Source organism: Microcaecilia unicolor, chromosome 9 (assembly GCF_901765095.1).
Source record: "Microcaecilia unicolor chromosome 9, aMicUni1.1, whole genome shotgun sequence".
In the NCBI taxonomy this organism is placed as follows: Eukaryota; Metazoa; Chordata; class Amphibia; order Gymnophiona; family Siphonopidae; genus Microcaecilia; species Microcaecilia unicolor.
Window position 1 is genome coordinate 105,566,856 of NC_044039.1, and position 27,851 is coordinate 105,594,706.

At 41.3% G+C, this 27,851-nt stretch overlaps 1 protein-coding gene across 1 annotated transcript in view; it reads right to left on the reverse strand.

Annotated features, from left to right (window-relative positions):
- Positions 1-27,851, reverse strand: part of HECTD1 (HECT domain E3 ubiquitin protein ligase 1) — a 324,415-nt gene that overhangs the window by 134,453 nt on the left and 162,111 nt on the right. The window contains 4 exon segments of the mRNA XM_030215386.1: positions 12,243-12,419; positions 20,630-20,701; positions 20,704-20,795; positions 21,350-21,673. Of these exon segments, the coding sequence (XP_030071246.1) occupies positions 12,243-12,419; positions 20,630-20,701; positions 20,704-20,795; positions 21,350-21,673 (665 nt within the window).

Consider the following 27,851-nt stretch of genomic DNA (forward strand, 5'->3'; position numbering starts at 1 on the left):
TTGGTCCTCGCAATGGCGAGGACATAACATAGATTAACCTGAAACTATATACAGCTAGCTGAGAGTGCAGCCTGGAACAGAATAAAATGGGCCTAGGGGGGTGGAGTTGGATTCTAAACACCAAACAGATTCTGTAGCACTGACTGCCCAAACCAACTGTCGCGTTGGGTATCCTACTGAAGGCAGTAGTGAAATGTGAATGTGTGGACTGATGACCACGTTGCAGCCTTGCAAATTTCTTCAATAGAGGCTGACTTTAAGTGAGCCACCGACGCAGCCATGGCTCTAACATTATGAGCCATGACATGGCCCTCCACAGTCAGCCCAGCTTGGGCATAAGTGAAGGAAATGCAATCTGCTAGCCAATTTGAGATTGTGCGTTTTCCGATGGGGACTCCCCTCCTGTTGGGATTGAAAGAAACAAATAACTGGGCGGACTGTCTGAAAGGCTTTGTCCGCTCCATGTAAAAGGCCAATGCTCTCTTGCAGTCCAAGGTGTGTAAACTGCTTTCGCCGGGGTGGGCATGAGGTCAGGGAAAAAATGTTGGCAAAACAACTGACTGGTTCAGATGGAACTCTAACACCACCTTTGCTAGGAACTTAGGGTGTGTGCGGAGGACTACTCTGTTGTGATGAAACTTAGTATAAGGTGCATCCACCACTACAGCCTTAATGCTCACTGACCGTACAAGCTCAAGTAACAGACATCAAGAAAATGACCTTGCAGGTCAAGTACTTCAGATGGCAGGAATTCAATGGCTCAAAAGGAGCTTTCATCAGCTGGGTGAGAACGACATTGAGATTCCATGGCACTAGCAGAGGTTGACAGGGGGCTTTGACAAAAATAAACCTCTCATAAAACGAGCAACTAAAGGCTGCCAAGATATAGGCTTACCCTCTACACGCCGATAAGCACTAATTGCGCTGAGGTGAACTCTTACGGAGTCAGTCCACACGTGCATGGTGCACGCGCGGCAGAAACTCTGGCAAAATGCCGATTCCTGGCCGACGCGGACGTCAACCCACGTGTGAGAACAAGCAGCCTGCTTATCCTCGGAGAAATTAAAGTACAGCACAGACAGCAGCAGGATATACTCCTCTGCTCTAATGAGCCTCAGTGGTTCTGGAGTGTGTCTAGGGATCACAGGATGGCTGTTTCCACATCTACTGTCTTTGAGGGCCTCTCTACCCAAGCCACATACTAAAATGTGGTGGTAGTTTTAGTACTAGGAATAATAATATAGCAGAAATCTACAAATTAATTACTTTGCAGCTCCTAATTACTTCTCTTTTCTCCCTACATCCTTCCTTATGAATTAGGTTCCTCTTGGAAATCACTCTTAGCAGGGGTAGAGAAGAGCACTGATAGCTCCGAACACCTGATTCAGCAAGCCATAATCCCCTCCCTAGGCATACTCAAAAATTCAACTAAAAACTCACCTGAAATTGTATTTACTACAGAAAAAGTGGTCAAGATATAAAAGCTGTCTCCTAGATTCTCTTTTAGTCATATGTTTATCTTAACTTAAATTGTAAGGTCTATGGAGAACGGAATCTCTCATGTGTGTGTCTGTACATCACTGTGTACATCTGGCAGCACTTTAGAAGTAGCAGAAGCAGGGGGACATAAATGAGACAGACAGCCCAGCAGTCTCATATGGGCACTTTACATTTACCAAACAGGGCAGCAAGATTTATTAAGGATAGGAAAAAACAATAAATCAGGCCCCACAATTTGTGGTTACTAAAGTGTAGACAATGAGTGTTCCAATCAAGTGAAGCTGTTTATCTGAAACAGGTCTTGTATGAATACAGCAGTTCAGGCACACACGAGAGATAGCTTATAAAACCATCAAAGACATTTTCAGAGGGAAAAAAAGGGCCTCAGAACATTCACAGCAGTTACCATGGCCATGCAATGTGCCTCACTTTTCCAATTAAAGCTCAATTCCAGAAGCAGAGAATAGGGTCTACCGTTGTAAATAGTAAATCGTCTTTAGAAAAAAATGTTACTCTCTGAAGATGAAACATACATTAAAGTCACACATACATGAAACACCCTAGCTAACAGTGATGCTCAACAATAACTTGTCCATTTACTTACATCTGATATGCCACTCTGCCCATATAAACCCAGAGAGAATTACATAGCTATACTTAAATACAATTTATAATGAAAGTACAAGGCAACAAGGCAAGAAAGCATATCAAACATGCAATCTCTATATCTATACATATTCTATATATAGATATCTATATAGATATGGGAAAACAAAAATACTACCTTGCCAACAGGACAGCAAATATTTTTGTATCCTGTTTCCAACAGTGGCCAATCCAGGTCACAAGTACCTGGCTAGATCCCAAAGGAGTAAAACAGATTTTATGATGCTTATCTAGAAATAAGCAGTGGATATTCCTAAGTCCATCTTAATAATGGTTAATGAACTTTTCTTTTAGGAAATTATCTAGACCTTTTTTTTTTTTTTTTTTAACTTTTAAGTTAACTTTTTACCACATTCTCTGGCAACGTATTCCAGAGTTTAACAACACACTTTGTGGAAAAAATAGTTTCACTGGTTTGTTTTAAATGTACTGCTTAGTAGCTTCATTGCATGTCCCCTAGACCTAGTTGGAAAGAGTTTTTAAACCTGACTCCGAAAGATATAGAAAGTATTCAAACTGTTTCTGTGCAGCACAGGAAAAACAATCTAGGGCCTTTCCACCACACCAGATGGCAATATTCTTTCACTTTAAAAAAAAAAAAACTAACTCTGTTTTGTGGAATCTCTCCTGGAAGCCAGAATGACGTGTAATACACTGTCAGACATTTTCAGAGCAACCAAAGTCATTTACTAAACATCCCAACTCTGAGGACAAGGGAATTGATGCTAGGATCTTGTTTAATAAGCATTTTGAAAAATGCCCCAATTTATTATGTTTTCTAATAGAAAGTTCCAGTGGAGGGAAAGGGAAATGGGACCATGATATTCCCTGACACAGTCCCTTTGGGCGAAACATGGCTTGTGTCAGGCATTTTATCTGTTTGTGATCTAGCAATAAAGTATTCTTTGAAATACACGCTGATCAGCTTGTTGTTTTCCCTAATTTGGTATTTATTCATTCTTTATATTAATATATGTGTTTCCTGGGAATGCCCTGTCTCTTGTATGTAATCTGCATTGAACTACTCAAGGTAATTGAATAATACAAGAAATGCAACATAGTGTAACGTAATCATGTCTACAATATTTGCAATAAAAGGAGGGAGGCAGGCAAAGCTTTCCTCAACATCCAAATGATTTTTAAGGATTGTGTTAGGCCAGACACGCTAAGCCTCGCTTCAACAGACATCAGACATGAATTTATATCCTGAATACCAGGAGAATAAAGTTAACTGTACTTCATCAGTGTGCATGAGTTGTGTGGTTTTGTTATAAGGGAGAAAGTCTGAAAACACCTCCATCTTGAAGGAATATGTAGCAACCAGTCTCTTTCAAATGACTTGTGATTTTAGTGCTTCAATCCACAAGTCAGCATCCCAAATACTTTTCTTTTTTTTAAATGTGCTTCTCTCCTAACCCTCAACATACCTTTCCTAGATGATCATATCCCCCTCAAAATCAGTTCCCATTGATATCTATAAGCAATAGGTGTTTAAACAACCCCTTCAGCCTCGGTGGTTCTGTGGCAATGCATCTGTGCTCCTCAAAGACAACCCTATGGGCACAATTATCTTTACATGTAAAGGAGGAATATAAGGGATGTCTGTTTGGCCAGCAGCTAGGATTGAAGATTGAAACTTATGGGCTATAGCATCAAATTTGCTAATTCTACCCCTTTTTGACTCTGTTAAATATATTCCAAAACGACTCAGCTAAACAAACATTGGAATATAGAAGTCACCATATAAATTAGCTACTGTGCAGTGTTTGCATATATTGGCTCATGAAGGAAGGGAAAACAGTATTCAGAAAAAATTCTTCCAAAAGCATCCAATGTTTGTACTTCCCTTTCTGGGGGTACAGAAGAATAAGACTTGGAATTTTTGGCCTTTTTGTATCACCACAAATCAGTGAGGAAACGGCTTCTTGAATCTGAGAGATTTCTGACCTCTATACTCAGAGCCAACCTTCTTACTGACAGATATCCTGAGAGGGGGGTATCATACATTCTCAACTGAACACCTCTGAGGATTCTCTGAATGAGTGTGGTCACAGCATCCTTGTGAAAGGTCAAGGAACTGAAGGATATCCAATGTTTATGCCCTATATTCCTCCTCTAATTTAAATGGGCTCCACCATCTCCCAAACAAAAATCAATGAAGCAGCATTGAGTCGATGAACTTCTCCTCATACAGTGGAGCTAGATATGAGAGCAAGCCAGCTGAGTGATCCACTTTAGAGAACTGAACATGGCCATATTCAGGATCCTAAATGTGCTCAGACTTTGACCCACAGAACAACTTAAGTGGAGAGCTCTGGATCTGTGCAGACACACGGACCTCCTGCATCTCTGTGAAGCTTCCTCCTCTCTAATATGCTGGAAATTGATACTGGTGCAACACACATGGAATTGAAGGCCCTGCAAGGTTTTGATATCTATAAATCCCCTCCAGGCAAGCATGAATCTCTAGTTTTGGCCAGAACACTCTGCATCAACATCGATGTTGAAATTGAAACATTGTATTGAGCAAGGTAACATTTCAGGTGCTCACTGATTTATCTTGAGCTCCTCCTGATAGACTACCAATGCTAAAAGGTAAAGGGGGACCAGTAAAGGGTAGCCACATCTTCCTCAGTCACTTGTGAAGTACTGGTGGCTGTCATGACTCCATCATCAAAGACGACGAGTGATCCTTCATGTAGGGCTCATTTCAAAAGCACTGGGGAACATGGTGTCTCGATACTCATTACAGTGCTCTGATGGGCTATAATGCTGAAGTTTCCCACCTCTGTTGACATTCATGGGTCCTTGACATTGATGAAGGACAATAAATCCACCTTCTTTAGGCAGGAATTAGTCAACATTTAATTGCAACAGACTGTCAATACCTGATGTCAAGGCTAACAGACACACTCACAATGCCGATGCATCCCTAACATCCAGTACAGCTCCAGGACCCTTCATACCTGAAAAACGTGTCTTAAGGGAACTAAGAGGTAAAATGCAACGGACAATTGAGAAATCTTTGAGTGCGCACAAAGACTGAAGGAGGTCCCATGTAACAGCAACGAGCATGAATTTGCATTCATGCATATTACGGTTTCTCAAAAGCTTCCAGGTAAGTACTAGGGGTACATCCGGCATGCCAGCGTGCTGAGAAGTCACAAGTGCCTGGAGTTTCAGCTCTCCTTTACTTCAATGAGCTATTAAATCTTGCAGACCAGGGTTCGCTCTGCCCTATTAGAGCTTGTAAGACTTGCGGGGATGCAGTAGATGCATTTGGAACACGCTGACATTGGCAGTGGGTCCTAGTAGTGATGCCCCTAAGAATACCTAAGCCACCACACGAACGGAGCAAAGTGGACTCACCCAAGATGGTGTCTCTTCCAGCTGAGTCCGCAGCTCCATTTCCCGGGACCTTGGCCCAAGACATATCACAGCTGGTCAGTCACTTTAGAAGATAAACTGAATAAACTGCAGGCTGCGCTTGAGGACATTAAGGAGCATTTTGACTCACACACACTAACGTTTGGATGAGGCCGAGGCCCTCATTTCGTGCCACGATGACCGGCTGGTGAGCATGGAGGAGCAAGTGACAACTGTGCACCGCAAATGTGCAGCTTCAGGAATAGCTGGAAGATAATAAGCACAGAGCATGGAGAAACAATTGTTCAAATGGTAGGCCTCCCGGAGGAGGTAAGAGACCTAGAACTTTGTGCATAGTTTGAGACATGGCTTCCTGAGCAACCTGCAGTCAAAAACTCCTGAATGGCCATAATGTGTAAGCGGGCCCATCGCTTGGTACCGCTCTCTTAGACCGTGGTCCATGATCACTAAATATTTGAATTGGGATGATAATGAAAATATCACGCAAGCTTACCGTCACCATGGAGCACTGCAATATCAAGGCGATAAACTCTTATTGTTTAATGATTATTTGATGCAGGTGGCACAGAATAGGCAAAAAATGTCTCCAGTGTGTGCAGAGCTCCATAATCACCATGTGGCCTTTGCTCTGCAGTATCCAGTGTGGCTGCGTGTTCGCCACAATGGCAAGGTGCTCATTTTCAATACAGTGGAGGAGACCAGCGTGTTCCTGGATTGCTTGTCATCAGCTACTTGAAGCACCCACTGATTTGTAGTCTTAATGTGGTGCTTAACTATTTGACGGAACACTTGCTCTCTCTTCAAGTTTGGCTCAAGACACAGCAGAACTACTCAAGTGTGTGAACGCTCACTTGGGGCTCTGAGCCCTTTCCATTCCAACTTTAGGCACGGGCCTGGACCATCTGATTGAGTGACTAGGGAGCCGGGGCCAACATGTCTTTGGGGGGGGGGGGTGCTTGATCCTTTAATTTGCACTAGCGAGGGACTGGATGTCGTGGTGTGACTGGATTGTATAGGATGCTGCTTGAGGATGAATGCATTGGTGGATGTGGCTCCTGGGAAGGCTGTGCTCCAGGAGGCTGGGTTGTGTGCTTACCGGTTCTGGCTGATTCACTGCAATGTAACTTTAAAATATGACGCCTATGGTGAAGATAGATTACTGGAATGTGAATGTAGGAGGTATCACTTCCCCAGTTAAGTGTTCAAAGATTCTGACCACTCTGAATCGCTTGTAGGTAGATGTGGCCTGCTTGCAGGAGACAATGCTCACTGAGATGGAGCACCTTAAGCTCTGACATTACTGGGTTGGGGAAATGTTTAGTTCAGCTTCTTGGGGGGGGGGGGGAGGCATAGAGGAATAGCCATTTTATTCCATAATACCACAGCAGTATTGGCCAGTGATGGGCAAGGCTGCTACCTTCTTTTTCAACTGAACTTACAGGGCCATGAATTACTTTTACTTGTGTTATATGGTTCAAATACCTACGACGCTGTCTTTTATTCTTATCTGACGTGCGTTTGAGCTCCCTACATTGGCCAATCTCTGTTGGTCGCAGGGAATTTTAACCTAGTTGTTGATCCTGCCATGGATGGGTCTGCTCCGCCACAGGCCTCCCAGGGAGAGAGGGGGCAGGCTCTTTTTGCCAGGCTCTGGACTTGGTGGACCCCTGGCAGCTGCTTCATCCTGATTCTTGTGCCCATGGTATCTTCTCCCGCATAGATTATTTATGTCCACTCCTTATTTTTTCTCTATGATGGAGATAAGTGTTATTGCAGTTTCTGACTAAGCCCTTTTTTTTTTTTTTTTAAACCTTATGATGGAACCATGATACCAGAGGGAACTTGTGGTGTTTCCCGTCTTTCTTGTCAGAGAACTTTGAGTTTAAAGAGTACACACAGGAGAAGTGGAAAAAATACTGTAAACATAATGGCCAATATAGTAATGACCCTGTCCTGTTCTGGGAGTCAGCGAAGGCTGCACTTTGAGGGGATATTATAGCTTTTATGAGTGCCAGAAACAGGAAGATAGCTATGCAAAGCTTGTAGGGACTATGCTCAGAACCCCACTGAAACACAAAGAGATGTATCTGGCCATGCAAATGACTTAACTCTTTGCTTTACTCCAGAATGCAAAAGCAGCTATTGAGCTGTATCTATCTTTTTTTACCATTTTGGGAATAAGCCGGGGAAAAGTTTTGTCTAGGTTACATTTCACATGGCAACGTCAGCACCCCTTCCTTGCGTTGAGAAGGGATGGTACATGGGCCAATCAGCTCGAGGAAATAGTCCAAATTTTTGTTCAACATTTTGAAGATTTTTATAAGGCCAAAGTTGAGTTTTCTCCCTGACCAAACCGCAGAATACCTGGCACAATCTGGTTTGTCTCGGCCACCAGCAGAAGCCATTACAAGCTTTAACGAACCACTAGAGGCTAAGAAACTGCAACATGCGATCACTTGGTTGAAGTCCGGGATTGTTTCAGGTCATGATAGGTTTCAATGGAGTTTTTTTTTAAACTGCTAGGGGTGGGCTTAATCACCCAGGTGCTAGCTTATTACCAGGCAGATCATTTATAAATATGCTAAATAGCACATGTTCCAGTACAGATCCCTGTGGCACTCCACTAGTCACCCTCCATTGAGAAAAATGGCCATTACCCAACCCTCTGTTTTATGTCCAATAACCAATTCCTAATCCACAGAAGGATATTGCCTCCTATTCCATGACTTTTTCATTTTCTCAGGAGTCTCTCATGACGAACTTTGCCAAAAGATTTCTGAAAACCCAGCTCACCTTTATTCATGTTTATACCTTCAAAGAAATGAAACAAATTGGTGAGGCAAAACTTCTCTTGACTGAACCCATGCTGACTCTGTCCCATTAAACCACGTTTGTCTATGTGTCCCGTGATTTCATTCTTTATAACAATTTCCACTATTTTCCCCATTACTGAAGTCAGGCTTACCGGTCTGTAATTTCCCGGATCACCCCTGGAACCTTTTTAAAAATCAGCATTACATTGGCCACCCTCCAATCTTCGAGTACTATGGATGATTTTAATGACAGGTTGCAGATCATTAACCACAAATCAGCAATTTCATATTTGAGTTCTCTCAGTACTCTTGTGTGTATGCCATCTGGTCCAGGTGATTTATCCCACTTTAATTTGTCGATTTGGCTCAGTACATCTTCTAGGTTCACCAAGATTTCTTTCATTTCCTCCGCATCACCCCCCTTGAAAACCATTTTCGGTATAGGTAGATCTCTTACATCTCCTTCCGTAAAGATCAAAGCAAAGAATTCATTCAATCTCTCCGCTATGGCTTTGTCCTCCCTGGTTGCACCTTTACCTCCTTCATGATCTAATGGTCCCACAGATTCCCTCACAGGCTTTCTGCTTCTGATGTACCTGAAAAAAGGTGTTACTATGACTCTCTCTCTCTCCACAGCATGTTTTTCTTCATATTCCCTTTTAGCCTTATCAGTGCTTTCCATTCATGTTACTTCTTATTTTCTTCATTCTGATTCTTATTCAGTTCTTTGACGGATGTTCTTTTGGCTCTAATAGCCTCTTTCACTTCATCTTTTAAACCATGCTGGCTGTTTGCTCTTCTTTCCAGCTTTGCTAATACATGGAATACATCTGGTCTGGGCTTCCACAATGGTATTTTTTAAACAATGTCCAAGTCTGATGTAAAGTCCTGACATTTGCAGCTGACCCTTTCAGCTTCTTTTTAACCATTTTCCTCATTTTGTCATAGTCACCCTTTTGAAAATTGAATGCTACTACAGCTGATTTGTTAATGACTTCATGCCAGGTATCTGCTCAAACTTGATCATGTTATGATCACTGTTTCCCAGCAAATCCAACACCGTTACTTCTCGTACCATGCCCTGCAAGCCACTAAGAACTACATCTAAAATAGATCCCCTTCTTGTCAGTTCTTGGACCAGTTGCTTCAAGCAGTAATTTATTACATCTTAAGAATTTTACCTCTCTAGCGCTAATTTAGCATTTACCCAGTCAATATTGGGGTAACTGAAATAAAAAATTATCATGCAATTCTACCCTATACTCAACGTGTTTGTGGGTCACAATGGCAGGCAATAATGAAAAAAGTGGAGAAAAAAAAGAAGACCTCAGAAACATCGGAACTTCCTCGTTTTTAAAGGACACGCCTTTTATGTAATGAGGGAACCACTTCAATCACGCGTCTTCAAAAAAAAAAAAAAAAACTCCACTGTAACAACTTCACAAAAACACTGCCATTGTACCCTTACAAACACTTATGTGGAGACTCAATTTGATTCTGACAAAAACTCGAAAAAGTACTTATCTTGGATGACAATATCTTCATAAATTTATGTAATGTCCAGTTGAGAGAATACCTGTACAAGGCTGGACAGTGCTTTTATGAAGTTGTTACAGTGGAGTTTTTTTTGAAGACGCGTGATTGAAGTGGTTCCCTCATTACATAAAAGGCGTGTCCTTTAAAAACGAGGAAGTTCCGATGTTTCTGAGGTCTTCTTTTTTTCTCCACTTTTTTCATTATTGCCTGCCATTGTGACCCACAAACACGTTGAGTATAGGGTAGAATTGCATGATAATTTTTTATATATATTCTACTCATTCCGGAAATTTGCAGGGTAACTGAAATCACCCATTATTATAATTCTGCCCAATTTGCCAGCTTTCCTAATCGCTGTAAACATTTGTTCATGTTTGTTCTGTCCTGGTGGATGGTAGTCAATCAGTTTTTAACGTTCATAAGGCCCTTTTGGCCTTGGCTCATATTCAACAATGACAGATACCTGCGCTTTTGGTCAGGCTAGATGCAGCCAAGGTGGTTGATCATGTAAGCTGGCCCTTTTTGTTTTCCACATTAGAGCATATGGGGATTACTAGGTGGTATCTGCAAGCAGTAAAGGTCCTTTATACTCATCCCTCCACATCCCTCTTGGTTAATTGTGTTCGCATGCAGACTTATCAACAGAACAGGGCACGAGAGAGGGCTGCCCGCTTTTCCCCCTTCTGTTCATTCTCTCTCTCGAGCATTTGCTGTGCACGTTATCGGCGGCCCTTGGAGGTGCAGGGTCTGGAGGTGGATGTTAGCACTTTGAAGACCTTGGCCTTTGCAGATGATCTCCTATTGATCCTTACCTCACTGCAGCACTCTCTTCTGGGAGTGATCGAGTTGATGGAGTGCCACTATTGGGCTTCCAGCTTAATTTGGACAAATCATATGCCCATCCATCTCATCTATCCCGTCAAAAAAATGTGAATATGCTCTATGGTGCCTGATTGATAGTTGCTGATATAGTGTTTAATTGGTTTGGAGCACGTTCAATAAAAAGATTTAAACACAAATCAGTATTAAGGAAGGTTCTCCACATGAAGGCTCCATTGGATGTCATCACCCATTTGAGAGAACTTGTGCACTGCATGTCCTCTGGAAGACACTTTTATTCCCCACACCAGGAAAAGTAAAACTCATATTTGAAATGCATCTTACTCCTAGGCCCAAAAAAAGCAGCAATAAAGAAGGAAAAAACAAAACATAAAAAGACAGGGACACCCTATATATTATGAGCTCAGTCAACAGCTTAAAACCACTTTTCATTAAAAATTTCAAAATCACATTTTAGGAAGGCTTAAAAACATGCTTAAAATTCTTCTCCAAAAGCTAGACATCTTTTAGCAATTCCACAGTACTGCACAAAACACGTACACAATTCAGCCCACCAGCTCTCATTACTGTAGTTGGGTGAACTCTATTATAATTATCACAAATGCAAGTTAAGCACATCTAATGACTCTAGGAATGTATGCTTAACACTTTTTTTCCCCATTTGAAATGCATCTTACTCCTGGATTGTCACATGTCCAGTGGCAAATAGTACACAACCTCAAAATACCACAAAGGATGCTGAAAGGTTTTAATTATAAAAATAATTACGATCTACACCATCTACATTCATGTGGAAAACAGATATAAATAAATGCACACTGCAGTCTTATATCAGACCTACAACACATGAGGAAAATGGTAAGAATGGTCAAGTGGTCTCACACAACTCATCTGTTCAAAGTCCCTGAAGTAATCAGGACAGTGGACACCTGCCATGTGAAAGGATTACTTTTCAACATCAGCTAAACATATTAATCCAGTCATACTTCTTTTCTTTTTATTAAAAGTGTTGTGGTTTTATCATCTGAAGATGCATTTATCATGCAAACATAATTAGAACGCTGACTGGCTACATATGGCACTCATCAGCAGAGGGTCAAATATTTCTAAGGCTGTTATTTGAAGTCTAAACATTTTTAAGACATTCTTTTCCAGGGCACTGTAAATCAAGGGTTATTGATTTTCTTAAAAAAAATCACAGTGGGGAAACAAAAAGGCAGCAGTGTCTAATTAGCTTAGAAGGGCAAACTGCTCCTTTAGTTCAATATTTTCCCTAGGAATTGGAGTCAGAAAGTGTCTGGGTGAAATCCTGAGAATAACATTCTCAAAGTTGCAGCAATTATGAAAAATGCACATATACATGAATTCATTATATATTTTGAATGCCATCAGTAACAAAGCAGCAACACAAAACTATGTTGTTCTAGCAATTGTTAGTAGTTTTCAATAGCTCTGATCCTAAATATAATTAACCTCAAACATCAAGACTGCCACACTCACCATTGTGCAACTCTCCAGTAACAGTGCCTTCTCCTTGAGAGCTGCCATCCTGGTCTCTCCATTTCCAGTCAATGCCTCGAATAACACGAGCTCCCGGGACCATGTACTTCAACACCTGGGACCGGACAAGCCGTCGCTGCCGCCTCAGATTAGCTTCAGCTTCCTTAGCTGCTTTTCCTGTAGAAAATACAAACAAATGTAGTCCACATTGGCCATGAACCACAGAAGGGTATGGATTGTCAACATATGTTACACTGCTATGTCTCACCACATTATCTAAAATCTGCCACAGTTGTCTATGTATTTTCATTTACCTTTCCTTACAGGGCTACCTTCTCATTTCTCATGCTGCATTCTTAGTTGAATCTCCAAGTATCTCTCTATATAAAACGCACCTCCAACGTTCGAATGAAGCCTCTGTTAGCCAAAAGTGAAGGGGGTGAGATCGCATTGTGTCTGCCCCGCCCACGCGTCAAACGTGATGACGTCGAGGGCGGAGCAATGACACTCATCCAATCGCAACGCTCGGCAGCGAAGCGTCAGGGAAGGAGGCGGCGCTCTCAACGTCTAGCCTTCCCTTCGCTGTGTTCCGCCTTCTTCTGACGTCAAGGATGACGTCAAAAGAAGGCGGAACACAGCAAAGGGAAACCTAGACGTCGGGAGCACCGCCTCCTTCCCTGACGCTTCGCTGCCGGAACCACGGAGGTACATTTAAAAACAAGAAAAAAAAAATAAAAACCATGTTGGGGGGAGCGAAGAGGGTGGCCACAAAAGAAAAACAATGGGGGCGGGAGGGCAGGGGAGAAACGACACCATGGATGCGAAGGGGGGGGGGGGGGGGGAAGAAGAGGGCGGCCCAGGCTGGGACATGGGAGAGAGAGGAGCATGGATGCAAGGGGGGGTCATGGAAGGGAGACAGGGGACTTGCTGGAAAAGGATGAATGGAGGCGGCAGGGGACAGAGGAGCATGGATGGGCATGGATTGGGAGGACAGGGCTCAGGGAGAGAGGGCAATTGCTGGAAAGGGATGAATGGACGGGGCAGGGGACAGAGGAGCATGGATGGGCATGGATTGGGAGGGCAGGACTCGGAGAGAGGGAAATTGCTGGATAGGGATGAATAGAGGGGACAGATGGGCATGGATGGATATGGATTGCAGGGCAGGCCTCAGGGAGACAGGGCAATTGCTGGATAGGGAAAAATGGAGGGGCCAGGTGACAGATGAGCATGGATGGGCATGGATTGGAAGGGCAGGACTCAGGGAGACGGGAATTGCTGAATAGGGATGAATGGAGGGGACAGATGGCCATGGATGGATATGGATTGCAGGGCAGGCCTCAGGCAGAGAGGGGAAATGCTGGATAGGGAAAAATGGAGGGGCCAGGTGACAGATGAGCATGGATGGGCATGGATTGGAAGGGCAGGACTCAGGGAGAGGGGAATTGCTGGATAGGGATGAATGGAGGGCACAGATGGGCATGGATGCATATGGATTGCAGGGCAGGCCTCAGGCAGAGAGGGGAATTGCTGGATAGGGATGAATGGAGGGGCCAGGTGAAAGAGGAGCATGGATTGGAAGGCCAGGACTCAGGGAGAGGGGAATTGCTGGATAGGGATGAATGGAGGGGACAGATGGCCATGGATGGATATGGATTGCAGGGCAGGCCTCAGGCAGAGAGGGGAAATGCTGGATAGGGAAAAATGGAGGGGCCAGGTGACAAAGGAGCATGGATTGGAAGGGCAGGACTCATGGAGAGGGGAATTGCTGGATAGGGATGAATGGAAGGGACAGATGGCCATGGATGCATATGGATTGCAGGGCAGGCCTCAGGGAGACAGCGGAATTGCTGGATAGGGATGAATGGAGGGGCCAGGTGACGGAGGGGCCAGGTGACAGAGGAGCATGGATTGGACTCACACTTTCACTCTGACTCTCAAACACTCACTCTCACATACACTCTCCCAAACACACACACTCCGAGGAAAACCTTGCTAGCGCCCGTTTCATTTGTGTCAGAAACGGGCCTTTTTTACTAGTAGCTTCATAATTGTAAGCCTCCACCAACGGCTGACACCAAAGCTGCTTTGCTATCCATATGGAGTGCAGCCAGCCTCAGCTATTGCACCTATGGACTCTAATCTGCTTTTGCAGCAGCATCTAACCTTACCAACTTGTCTGTGCATATATTCCTGCTGTTGAACTGTAGACAAACATTGAATCAAGAATCTAAACAACTGAGACAATATCATTCAAACTCCTTAGATGTCACCGGATTCCACAACTACATTTTAATATTATGAACAAGTACTAAACACATTTTTGAAATATTCCATAAAAAATATATATATGCACATTGGACACAAGGAAAAAGAAAGTAGAGGCCGACAATTTTGGTTTCAGCGACAATGCTGAAACTGGCCCCAAATCCTTTTTGCCCGGTTTCAGTTTTGGCCAAAAGGTCATTTTAATTTTCGATCATGTTTTCAGTTTCAGCCAAAAATGGCTGTTTTTGGTGGAAGCCAAATAATTTGTGCTTTGTCCCATTTGTCTCCCTCCTGGTCTCCCATCCCCCCTCAGAGAGGAGTTGGCCCTCTTCCTAGAAACCCCCCCCCCCCCCCCCCCCCCGAGTACCTCCTTCCCACATGTAGGTAATTCTGAAAGGGGGGGGGGTTACTCTTTTTTTTTATACTGCGATTGTAAGTAAAGTAGTTACGATTTTACACTATAGTTTATATCAGTAGTTCACAAACCTGGTCCTGGAGGCACTCCAGCCAGTCAGGTTTACAGGATTGCCAAAATGAATATTCATGAGATTTACATGCACTGCCTCCACTGCATGCAAATCTCTCTCATAAATATTCATTGTGGATATCCTGACTGGCTGTGGTGCCTTCAAGACCATGTTTGGGAACTACTGCTTTATATGACAGAGTGCTTTAAATAAATGCTTTTGATACAAAATTTTAGCAGGAATTTAACACTAAATTTTGGATAACTCCAGAAAGAGTAATTCTGAAAGAGGTTATGTCAACCGTCACTCCAAGAGTGGCGCAAAGTCAGCCACTATACAAGCACTGCAGCTTTTAGTTTCAGTTTTCATGAACTGTGGTCAATGTGTGTGGAGGCTATTTTGCTTGATGGTAAAATATGTTTTTCCTTATTTAAATTATTATATTCTAGCTTGGATACTGTGGGTTTAACAGAGGGAAGCAGTCTGCAAGCTCTGACAATCATCTGTGGCCCTCAATGGTTCACATTCACACAATCAAACTTGAGTTTTCAGTATTGACCGAAACCTACTACTACTACTATTTAGCATTTCTATAGCGCTACAAAGTGTATGCAGTGCTGCACAAACATAGAAGGAAGACAGTCCCCAGGGGATGAGTTTAGGCTGGAGTTTCAGTTTTGGCCAAAACTGAAAAAAGCAGTTTTAGTTGGCCTCTAGAATGAACATCACTGCAGGATATGTAGCAAAGAATAAGTCTTATGTTTTTTTTATTTTTTTTATTTTAGTACTTCAATCCCCAAATCAGCATCCCAGTTACTTTTCTTAGATATGTCGACTTCTAACCCTTACTCTCCTCTTTTCTAGACAATCATATAGTACTAGAATGCTAGAGACCAGACTTCCCACTTGATTTAAAAGAAGTTCCTTAGGAAATTTAAATGAGTTTGTAGCCTAAATGCCCAGCCCTTTCTGATCCAAACAAAAGGTAAGCAAATGAGAAGTAAATCATGCTTTACAGAGACTTACTGTATACTTTTTTTGAGATAATTAAATTACAAACCAGCAGAGAGTCCACTGCATTTGCAATGACTGGAAAATGACCAACACGGTAATTGGCAGTGTGCAATCATACTATATGAAAAATGCATGAGGAACATGACAGATTTCTTCACATATTCTCCATTTTCCTTCAGTATTCCTTTACAACCCATATAGCCTCTGCTTCCTGTTTTCAGATCAAGTGGTTCGCAAACTGTTGATCAAGGCTCCACGTGGGGTCACAAACTCCATATTTGGAGATGCAACCATGGGGCTCATTTTCAAAGCACTTAGACTTACAAAGTTCCATAGGTTACTATGGAACGTTTTAAGTCTAAGTGCTTTGAAAATACGCCTCCATATCTGCAACAAAAATATGTGCATGATAGTACCACACAATCCAACAAGAAACTAACCACCTTGAGTGGATTTCTTAAAAAAAAAAAAAGAGAAAAGAAAAATAAAGCAGTAAATACATTTCAATAAAGGCAAGGCCTGCATAGGCTCACCAGGAGGTGGGAATCAAAGTCTTCACAGTTCTCAATATGGCTTTAAACCAATGCATAGCACAGAATCCTTTCTTGTGACAATGGTTATTACGGTTTAAAAATCTGTTAAGTTGAAATATTCCATCAGTCTTGCTTCAGTTTGATATGTCTGGTGCCTTTGACACCGTGGATCACACCTTACTGCTAAATAAGTTGAATGAGTTTGGATTTATTGGAACAGTCTTGAACTAGTTTAAGGAATTTCTTAATAATAAAGAGTATAGTGTTAAGAAGAATGGGAAATTTTTCAACAGTTGGAGTCCAACTTTTGGTATCCCACAGGGTTCATTACTGTCGCCTATACTGTTTAATATTTTCACGAGTTCCTTGGAGAATTCTTAAAATTATTCCTCATGTTATGTTGCAACATATGCTGATATTTTTATTTTATTGCCATTAATGCCTGCTAGTAGTAATATAGAGAGAGTAATCTCTGAATGTATAGGAAAAACATTCTTGGGCAGCACAAAAGCTCAATACAGATAGAACTATTATTTTTGTATTTCCCTGGTCAATGTTCCAAAAGATGTCACACTTAAGACAGGGGAGTGTTTGCTTTTAGAAACTTCATCTATGGTTTTGGGTTTCATATTAGATTCACAATTGACAATGAAAAGTCAGATCAATAACTGAAGAAGGACTTTTTTTTTTAAATTTAAAACAACTTAGGGCCATCAGATCAACCTTTTTCCCTGCTCAATTCAGAAAACTGGTTCAGGCTATTATTTTACCACATATAGATTACTGTAGTTCTCTATTCGTTGGTATTTGTCAGACTCTTCAGGGTAAGGTTACAATTTTTGCAGAATTGTGCAGCTAGATTAATTTTTGGCTTTAAAACATTTGAGCATCTTACTTCCTTTGCTGAGATATTTTCACTGGTTGCCGGGTTCGGCTAGAATATATTTTAAAGTTGCTTGTTTGATTCAATGTCGCCTTCGGCACCTAACCATTATACCTCTATTCAGGAAATCTAGACTGCCCCAATTTGACTGCACATTTTGTCCATTAGATTGTAAGCTCCTTTGAACAGGGACTGCCCTTCTTTGTTAAACTGTACAGCGCTGCGTAACCCTAGTAGCGCTTTAGAAGTGTTAAGTGTTAAGTAGTAGTAGTATTTATAAAAAAATTTTGACAACTGTCCATTGGATCATATATCTCTTGAGCTAAATATTCTTTGAATATAAGTCTTCCAGCGGTTAATAAGGTTCGTTATAAATATTTCTTTGAAAGCTCTTTTAGTTATTATTCAGTTAAGTTTGGAATGTGATTCCAATTCAACTCCGACACATAGAAAATTATTATCAGTTTAGATGAGCTTTGAAAACTCTCTTCCTATATAATAATTCTCACCTCCAACGTTCGAATGTGCCTGGGATCGTGCCTCCCTCGGAGGTGGTCTGCTAGGCAGGCACGCACTGACGTCAGTGACAGCTGATACCAAAGCAAGGGGAGGAGTAGGGAAACACGCGGACCGTGTTTCCCTACTCCTCTCCCTGCCTGGGAATCAGCTGTCATTGCGCCGCTCCCTGCCACTTCGGAGCAAGTGGCAGGGAGCGGTGCAACACAGACCCCCCCCCCCCCCTCTGAGTTCCACACTCCACCTTCCCTCTGATTACAACAACCCCCCCCCCCCCCGGCATTACGGTCCACTGGACCCCCCTTCTCGGCAAAAACCGTCCCTCGCCGCCGTCCAGTACCTGTGCTGAGGGGGGACCCCAAACCCCGTCAGCCGAAGTCCTGTGCTGGCCTTCGCGGCGTTGCTTCTTCAATGCTCTTCGGTTCAAGTTCCTCTGCATGCAGCTGACGTCAGACGCATGCAGAGGAACTTGAACACAAAATCATTGAAGAAGCAACGCCGCAAGGGCCAGCACAGGACTTCGGCTGACGGGGGTTGGGGTCCCCCGTCAGCACAGGTACTGGACGGCGGCAGGGGACAGTTTTCGCCGAGAAGGGGGGGTCGACAGGGTCGCGGAAGGGGGGGTGAAAACGGAGGGAGGGCAGAGTCTGGAACAGCGAGGGAGGGTGGGGGATGGCCTTGCTAGCGCCCGTTTCCTTCCCTTTTGAAACAGGCATTTTTTACTAGTATTTGATAAACATTAGGTTCATGAAAATTCTAAACTGTGATTGAATTCTTATTGTAAACCTGCTATAATTCCAGTTGGAAATTTGTGTGACATAAAAACTGGGAATGGAATGGACTGCAGCAAAAGCTCAGGAGGAAGCTCTGTACCAGAACAGAGAAAGGGGATCGAGTCACATGAAGTTTTTCTAATATTAAAATGGGGCTGAATGCGGTAAAATGTGGGGAAGCACTTTTAGATACTGCATTTCTCTCTTGTCATTTCTTTCAAGCCTGTTCTTTCTTTGTGCACCATTTTCCCTTTCTTTTTCCTTCTACGTCTAACTTTAGTCCTTTTTTTTTTCTTGTGATCCAATACTACTCATGCTTTGTCTATCCTCCTCTCTCTTTAGAAGCTTGGTACTTTGATTTTCTCTATTACCATACTTCTCTTCTGAAGCTTCCATGTAATTTTTCAGCAATTTGATGTCTCATTTTCTTAATCTTTACTTGCTTTATATTTGGGAAGTCTTGCTTGCAGTTTTTCTATTAACTCACTTTTCTTTTCTTTGTTCTATTCAACCATAAGATATCCCTGCCTACTACTACTACTATTTAGCATTTCTATAGTGCTACAAGGCATACGCAGCGCTGCACAAACATAGAAGAAAGACAGTCCCTGCTCAAAGAGCTTACAATCTAATGCCTGTGGCATTAGTTTGCTGTTCACTTCTCTACTTTATTGTTTAGTCCAGATTTACCACCTTTACCTTCATTTTCATTCAAATGTGGGAGAAAAAAACTGTGCAGTGTCCACAGAGAAAAACATAGCACAATAATAAGAGATTTTTCTTTAGTTGCACAGGTCCAAGTGGTGGAATAATAGATAAGGCAATCTGCCAGAAAATCAGCAGTTAGTCTTCAAGTTTTTCACCCAGCATGTCAACTCATTTCAAAACCATATGATGTCTAGATTTAAACCCATGCTTTTTTTTAGGGGGGGGGGGGGGGGATTATGATTGTCATTCAATTATCCCTTTACCCTCTGAACTGTGGACCAAAGTTCCATCTTCTGTTCTAAATTTCAACCCATGCTTGGTTTTGTAATTTGTAAGCAACAGGTGTTTGAATCATCTCTCCTGCCTTAGTTGCTCTGTAGCAATCCATCTATGTTATGCAGAAATAATTCTGTAGGTGCAGTTATCTTTAAATACAAAAGGAATGTGAAGATGTGCATATGGACAGTAGTCCTGAAGATTGAAACTTATGAGCAGTAGCACCAAACATGTGCTAAATTTCACCCCTTTTTCTCTGTTAGGTATACTCCAAAATTATTCAGCTAAACAAGAATGTGAATACATAAATCACCATGTAAATTAAGTTTTGTGCAATGTCTAATGCAAATTCTGATATACCAAGGTCAGCTTTCCTATCAGTACATTACAATCCAAACAATTTCCACATGTTAATACCAACAGTGGACATATTAAAAAAAAAATACTATTCAGTAAAACCGTCAGAGGCCACCTAAAGATCGATCCAATTATAATAGCAAATAGTTACAACTCCCCCTTGGTGTTCAGTCTATTCTGTTGTAGTTGTTACTCTGATGGTTACAGAAAACCAAAGTAGTAAGAAGACACGGCAAAATGATGGGAAGGAGTACATTCTGAAAAACAAGCAGTCAGTGCAAGTGCAGAAATCATCAACAATGGAACCATTTGCTCGGACACTTCTAGAGAAGGGAATACTTTAAGTAGTTTACAAAATTTGGTTTCTGTGAACAACTTGTTTCCCTAACAGAAGTTACAGATATTTTGTCTATAAAACACAGGATTTGATCTACTCCTGCTTCCTTATTAAGGGCACACATGCAAAAATCATGTTTTGATCTTAAATTATTAGGATTTACAGCCTTTTTTTTTTTTGTTGAGAAATAAATGGTGCCTATACACAAATTACACTGGATTGAACACCATTAGAACATAGGTTTTTCTGTAGCCTTACCTAGCTGATCTTCACACACTCCATTCACAGTGCCATAAAGTTCAAACCCAGAGAGGGAGAGGTAGTGTGTTGTCCACTTGCATTCTTTCCCATTTGCTTTATTCTGATGTGCCTCCATCCTTGTTTCTCTTCTTTGGGAGGATCCAAAGGCCATGTCGCTGTGGATCTTCAGATTTGAGTAAAAAATAAAATTTTAAGTTAGTCACAAAATTGGTTTTAACCTGTTGCTCAACACATACTAAACACTGTCTGCTTTTGTCTCACCTAGAATGTAAACCGCACTGAACCCTGGAAAGGGGATATTAGCGGTATACAAGAATTGAATTGAATATATGGAATAAAGGAATTATTCAAGCTGCCTTTACCACCTTGCAAGATGGCAACAGACTAATACTATAGGAGGCAGTATTCACAGCCCAAGGGGAAGCAGTCCTCCTAGTGACCACAGAAAAGCAACGCCTCATGGCCTGATTTACCATGTATGACTGGAGAGTTCAAAAACAAGCTCTGGTACATGGCTCATGGCAGGGGACTGTTGCAGCTACAGGTAAAATACCCTGGTCAGCCATCAATAAAGGCATACAGTGCTGCAGGCCAATGCACTAAAAAAAACCAACCCAAAACCAGGAGGAAAATGCCAGCAGCAAGTATTTAATTTTCAGATGCAACTTGTAAAATTTAACCAACAAAAACCTATTAAAGAAATACTATGTCACATACCCAGGTTCATTGAGACTGCAGTCATCTGCATGAGTGTATAAAGTAGTCCAGTTCTGCCCATCCTTGGACACCTGGAAAACCCAATTTCTGAGGGCAGACCTTCCATAGCCACGAGCATGGCGCAATGTGTAAGCTGATGGGATGACCCAAAGCCCAAGATCTATAGCAAACCAGGCATTCTTGTCATCATTTGTGTGACAGTTCAGAGCTGAGCTGTCTCTGCTAAGAATATCTTCCAAACGACCATATGGCAGGTTTCTCCCCTCTGAAGAGGTGACCACTACCAGTCCATAGGCTGCTGGATTTACCCACTCATATGCTGTTCTGAAATAAAACAAAAATGCATTAATCAAATTACCTTGAAATATTCAAGAAATTAAATGTGGAACATTCCATAAGCACAATCAATTAACTCATGTGGAAGTAAAACTATTAAAGGTACTATCCTTCTTCTTACACAGGAATGTGATTCTTTTTCTACACAACTACAATTGTATATATTTTTCAGATGCATAAATATAGCATGGTATTTTTCAGATGATATCTCAAAGACAGATAAGTAGTATAATGGAAGCTATGCAAAAATCTATTTGGTCTCCACCTGGCCCAACAGACAATATGACAGTAAGTTACTGCTGCAAACAGGGGCATCCCAAGGAAATCTACTGACTGAGGCAAGGGATGAGATGGCGCCCCCAACATCCTACCCCTCCCAACTCCCTCCGCAGAACTACAATCAGGGAATAAGATGGTTGGGAGTGACAGAAAACTACAAAGTGACAGGAGACAAGCAATTAAGTTTAATACAAAATCATGAACATATATAAACCATATATATTTATATATTATATGCACATAAAACCAAAGTGGAACAGCCTAATGGAGTCAAATCACACACAAAAGAAAAATGTCTTCGTTCATTCCACCAGGGTTGAGCCCTCTGGTGAGGGCAGCTGAAAGAACCTAGCTGCACACCTGAGGCCTGGCACTCACATATAAGAGTATAATTATTCATTCAAGGAGCATTCCCAGATCAACCAATACAACTCCCCCAAGAGGAAGAGAGCAGAAAGAATGTTTCACTTCACAACTCAACAATAAAATACTTCACTAATCATGTGTTCAGTATACAAACAGTTCTCAGGAACAGTTCTCAGGACTTCTGTCTTCACTGGAAGGAAAAGAGTCAGATTCATGACAGGCACAATGTATATTCAACCTGTTTACCATCCATCATAGGCTAAAAAATCTTCCACCATACAAACATTTATTTTACTATTGTGAACAGCTTTGTTATATTTTATTGGCAAAGAAGTGGTATATTAAGCAACTAAATTTGCTGAGCTAAAATCGGCCCAACCACAGTGAACCATTTTGTAGGTTTCATCAAGGATTTAGGTATTTTAGAGACTACAAGTTGTAATCAATATATACAAAAATAATAAAATAAAAATAAAATAATACTAATATACAAATAATAAACCAACCACACATGAGAAAATAAAACAAAAACCTAATATCAATACAAGAAAGATAACATTTTGGAGCCATAACTCTCCTAAGCCATACTACCAGCCCCAAGACTTCTCATTTTAATTCTGGACAGTGGGTTTTTTTCTCTCTTATATGTTATACGCCTTTGTTTTTTGTTTTTTTTTAATTTAACATAGTTCCTTTTATGTTTGTGCTTTGTAATTGCAGTTTGGTCCCCACCGAAGGGACACCACCTTGTAAGTGGTGGAGGGGCTTCCGTGTTTCAATGACTTAGAGGGCTATGCTGAAGGGTTACCCATATCAGACAGGCCTCTGAGGAGAAACTAGACAAAGAGTGTCCCAAACTGGAGGATCCAAGATGGCGTCGAGGGAGGACGTACGTTAGTTGAGTTCCCATTTTACACCAGAATACCTGAAGAAGTAGGCGCGCTCCCCAGAGAATGGGGAAGAAAAAAGGCAAAGCCGTGGTGTTGTCCTCCTCGAACACGGCTGGGGTTCCCACCACTTCTCAGTCTACTTTGGAGAGATTCGGGGTCATAACGTTGGGGGATATCGGTTCCTACTTCGGGGAACAGCAAGGCTTTATCGCCGAATCTCAGTGGAGAGGGAGTGACTTTGAGTCCCCCTGTTGGCATGACATCTCCAAGACCCGGAAACAGTAACGCTTCGCTATGGAGGTTGACAGTGGAAACGCCCGAAGTGGGTTAGGATTCTCACGCGATCCGAGGAGGTCCTGGCACAGCACTGACTCCAGATAATAAACCAACTGGGGGATTGGAGTGTGAGCTCTTCCCCCCAAAGATATTTGGAGCGGTTTCTGTGGAGAAATTGGACCTGGTGAAGCCAAAAAATGTCATAATGGACGCACCATGGGAAGTGCTGCAGAGTGTGAATAATTCTCTTCTTCAGATGTCAAAAATTTTTCAGGAATAAATATGTGATTATATCAATACTTATCTAATAAAGTGGAAGTCCAAAATATAAAAATAGAGACTTTGATTGCGGAAATGGTTTCTCTACAAAAATCAGTTAATCTGGTAATGAAGGAATAGTCATGTTTCTTGTAAAAAAGTGGAACTTCTGGAGAACCAATTAAGGAAAAATAACTTGAGAATGATAAATCTTCCTAAAATACCCTATATAGTTATATTACTAGTGACTTTTGCCTTTGATTTAGATAGGAACAATGTTTTGAAATAGTATTTCCGATACATGGCTGATAGTTTTTTTGGGTTCAAAGATAAATATATTTCCTGATATATCAAGGGAATCGCAGACTAGGAGGTGTGAACTCTTGGCTTTTAAGCCAAGAATCATTGCCCTAGGTGGGACCTTCCTAGAGCGATTCCCTTGTAAGTGTTTTATTTCCTTATTACTTATTTGTTGAACCCAAGAAATTACAAGAGTTTGTGGAGTTAAAAGAACAGATGAAGAACCCTCTGCAGCAACTTCCTTTAGTTACCACTGTACCGGCTGCAATTACTGATTAACCTTCCTTCCTCAGAAAATATGAATTTGTAAGATTAACCACTTGGTGTTTTTCTTATTTTCTTTGAGATTGTTTTCCTGATCTTGGATCCCCCAATTGTGGACAATTATATATATTTTATTTTTGTTACATTTGTACCCTGCGCTTTTCCCACTCATGGCAGGCTCAATGCGGCTTACATATTGTATACAGGTACTTATTTGTACCTGGGGCAATGGTGGGTTAAGTGACTTGCCCAGAGTAACAAGGAGCTGCCTGTGCCTGAAGAGAAAATGTTTTTTCTTTTTCCTTATATTAATTTCTGTTTTTCCTTACATTTACGTGATAAATGTGAATGTAATTAAGTAAAATGATAAATAAAAAAAAAAATTTTTAAAAATTGCAGTTTGGTTTTGTGTTATTTTAAACTTTGTAAACTACTTTGATTGATAGAAAACGGGTGTATATAAAGTCTTAAACATATTTGAATAGGGCCAGAGACAAAGCATGACGTACCAACTCAGAAGTCTATTCCAGGCATATGGTGCAGCAAGATGGAAATAATGTAGTCTGAAACAGTGGAAGAGAAAGGTACAGATAAGTGACATCTGGTAAATGGAGTTCCTGGAAAGGGGGGGTACAGGGATAAGAGAGGAGAAATACTGAGGAACTGCAGAAGGAATGCACTTGTATGTCAGTTAGAGGAGTTTGAACTGTATACAGAAACAGATAGGTATCCAATGAAGTCACTTGACTTGAGCAGAAATACATGAAGCACATGTGAGCCTCACTGATCGCTATGATGTAGCATATGGAGATAGACCTGTCCAATCTAGTGAGGTGAGAAACTCGCCCAGCCTGTCAAAAGGCTAACACCAACCACAACATCTACATACAGAACCGTGGAACCCAGGATGCACTGGCTCCTTCCAGGTCCAAAATGAGGTGGAAGATACTGCCCTTCTTTGGGACTACAAAAAAATAAAATCGAACAATGTCTCCGACTCCACTGCTGACAGGGAACTGGCTCCACAGACCTGAGGAGAAGCAATCACTTGCAAGGTGACCTCCACTGCCTTCTTTTCAAAGGGGAACCGCAGGGGGACACCATAAAAGATGTTGTAAATGGGCTTGGCAAATACCAGGGCATACCTCTGTTAGACCTCCAGGACTCTTTGGGAACACGAATATGTATACAAATGGAATATATCTTGCACCCCAGTGGCTTAAATGCTGAAACTGAATGGCATTGGAGTTTACAGTCTAGTTGATAGACACAGAGGACAAGAGGCGTTAAAAGGACAGATGGAAAGATTACAGATAAATAACCGCTGTCCTCTCCTTTCATGCTCTCCATCTTCAAACTCTCTCCCCAGAAAGCATGCCAGGGTTGCTTTATGAAACTTACCTGATAGCTCAAGAAGCATCTATTCAGCACATCTCAATGGCTGTTTTAACTATACAATACTTAAAATTTGTCTACCACTTATACTGCAAGGTTCAATGCGGTTCACATTACAATCTAACCAAACATAAATCGGAAATTACAAAGCAATAAAGCATTACCATCAAGATCGCAGTTAACCCAAATATTTCATAAAATTATGATCCTTTAAATATTTCCTAAATTTTTAGGAGGAGCTGATTTTTCTTAATGAGTGTAGCTGTGATATCAACAAGCTCTGTCCCACCAACCTAAAAATCCTGAGTACAGAGCCTATTGCTATCACAACTAGACTACTGCAATTTATTGTTTGATAGTAGCTCAAGACAACAGCTAATTAAATTACAATAAATACAAAATAGTGCTGTCACAGTAACAGAATCTGACTAAACTCTTGGATTCAAGTACACCATCAAAACAATAACTTTAGCACACTTTAGTTAAGGCTCCCAAAGTTTTGTAGCTATGGTGTAGTAATAGTCCAAATTAAAGCATGGTAACAGCAAAGTCTCTGTGTTAACTGTTACAGGTTTCCCAGCATCTGCCCATGCAATTAATGTAGAGAAAATAAAATCAGTGCACATTAACTGCACTGCAGGTAAAGCAAATGCACTTAACACCACCTGCTGAGGTGCGTTAAATGTTCCCCATTATCTGCTGTGTTAATTGCAAGATGCAGTTCATGTCCATTCCTTGCTACCCAGTTAACTTGGAATTAACACACTCTAAAGGCCCCTTTTACTGACAATTAGCACGCACTATTGGCATTAGCGCACGATATCTGCCGCCACAGCCTATTTTATTCTTAGGAGTATGGGGGCAGGTAGTGCATGCTGATGCCCATAAACATACATTAAGCATCTGTAAAAGAAGCCTTAAGTGTCAGGGTGTCATGTTAATATGTTAAGTACAGCCATGTGCTAGCTTCCCAATTAACTGCTTAATGCAGTTTAATAAAGGACCCCTTGGGTTTATTTAGGTTAAAACTGCTAAAATATGCCTAATTGACAGCATTTTAGAAGTCTCAAAGCTCTCATGTGTTATTGTAAAAGTATATAAATGTTATGTTGTATCACTGTGTATAACATTATTGTGAAATGTATTTAAATTTTAAAAATGAGTTGTCCCTCTCCTTGAACATTCCAGTAAACAGGGGGTTTGGAGGGCTGAAAGTTTAAGAAAATGAAAGTCTTAGGGTTAAGTGACTTGCCCAGGATCACAAAGAGCTGCTGCAGTGGGAATCGAAACCAGAATGCCGAGTACACCACTACAGAACAAGGACAAGTACCAAGACAGATCTTTTCCAATTGCTTTTATGCATCTGGAAAGAATTTTATTGGAAATTTCATTTCATGGGGTTTTTTTTTTTTTTTTGCTCTTGTCCAGGATCAATGTAAATTAAAGAAAATAATAAATTACCCACACTAATCTTGAGAAAGAGATGCCATCTTTTAGAGAAGATATGCAAGAAAGGGCATTCTCTTCCATGAACTCCCACTAACCAGCAAGTGCTCCACTGTGGGATCTCAGGGAGATAGACTGTAGGAAATATAATAGAGCCTGTAACAATAACTTAAGGATGAAGGATGATTTTGCCTACAATGAAACATGTAAGATTTATTTGTTAACACCCTGTACAAGAATTTAGGTGCTTTAACTCCTGATTCCCATAAAAGAGAACCTGAAAACTTTCCTCTTTCAGAGTGTTTTACCCATTGATGGAGTGTGTTAGATTATAACTAATCTAACACACTCTTACCCTTTATCCACTCCTACCCTTGCTGAGATAACATTTAACCATTTCTCTGACCTCATGTGCAACTTTCTTTAACTCAATCACCTTACTTTCTAACTCTTCCTACTTTCTTACCCGTCTATATGTTACATCTGTGCTTCACCCTTCGCTATCACTTATAATGTTCTATCACGTATTGTGTTGACACTGTAAATAGAATACCATGCCATACTTTGTATTGCTTTGGAATATTTTTACTGCTGTAATTGCCTATTGCTCATGTTTGATCTATTCTTACTGTACACCGCCTTGAGTGAATTCCTTCAAAAAGGCGGTAAATAAATCCTAATAATAAATAAAT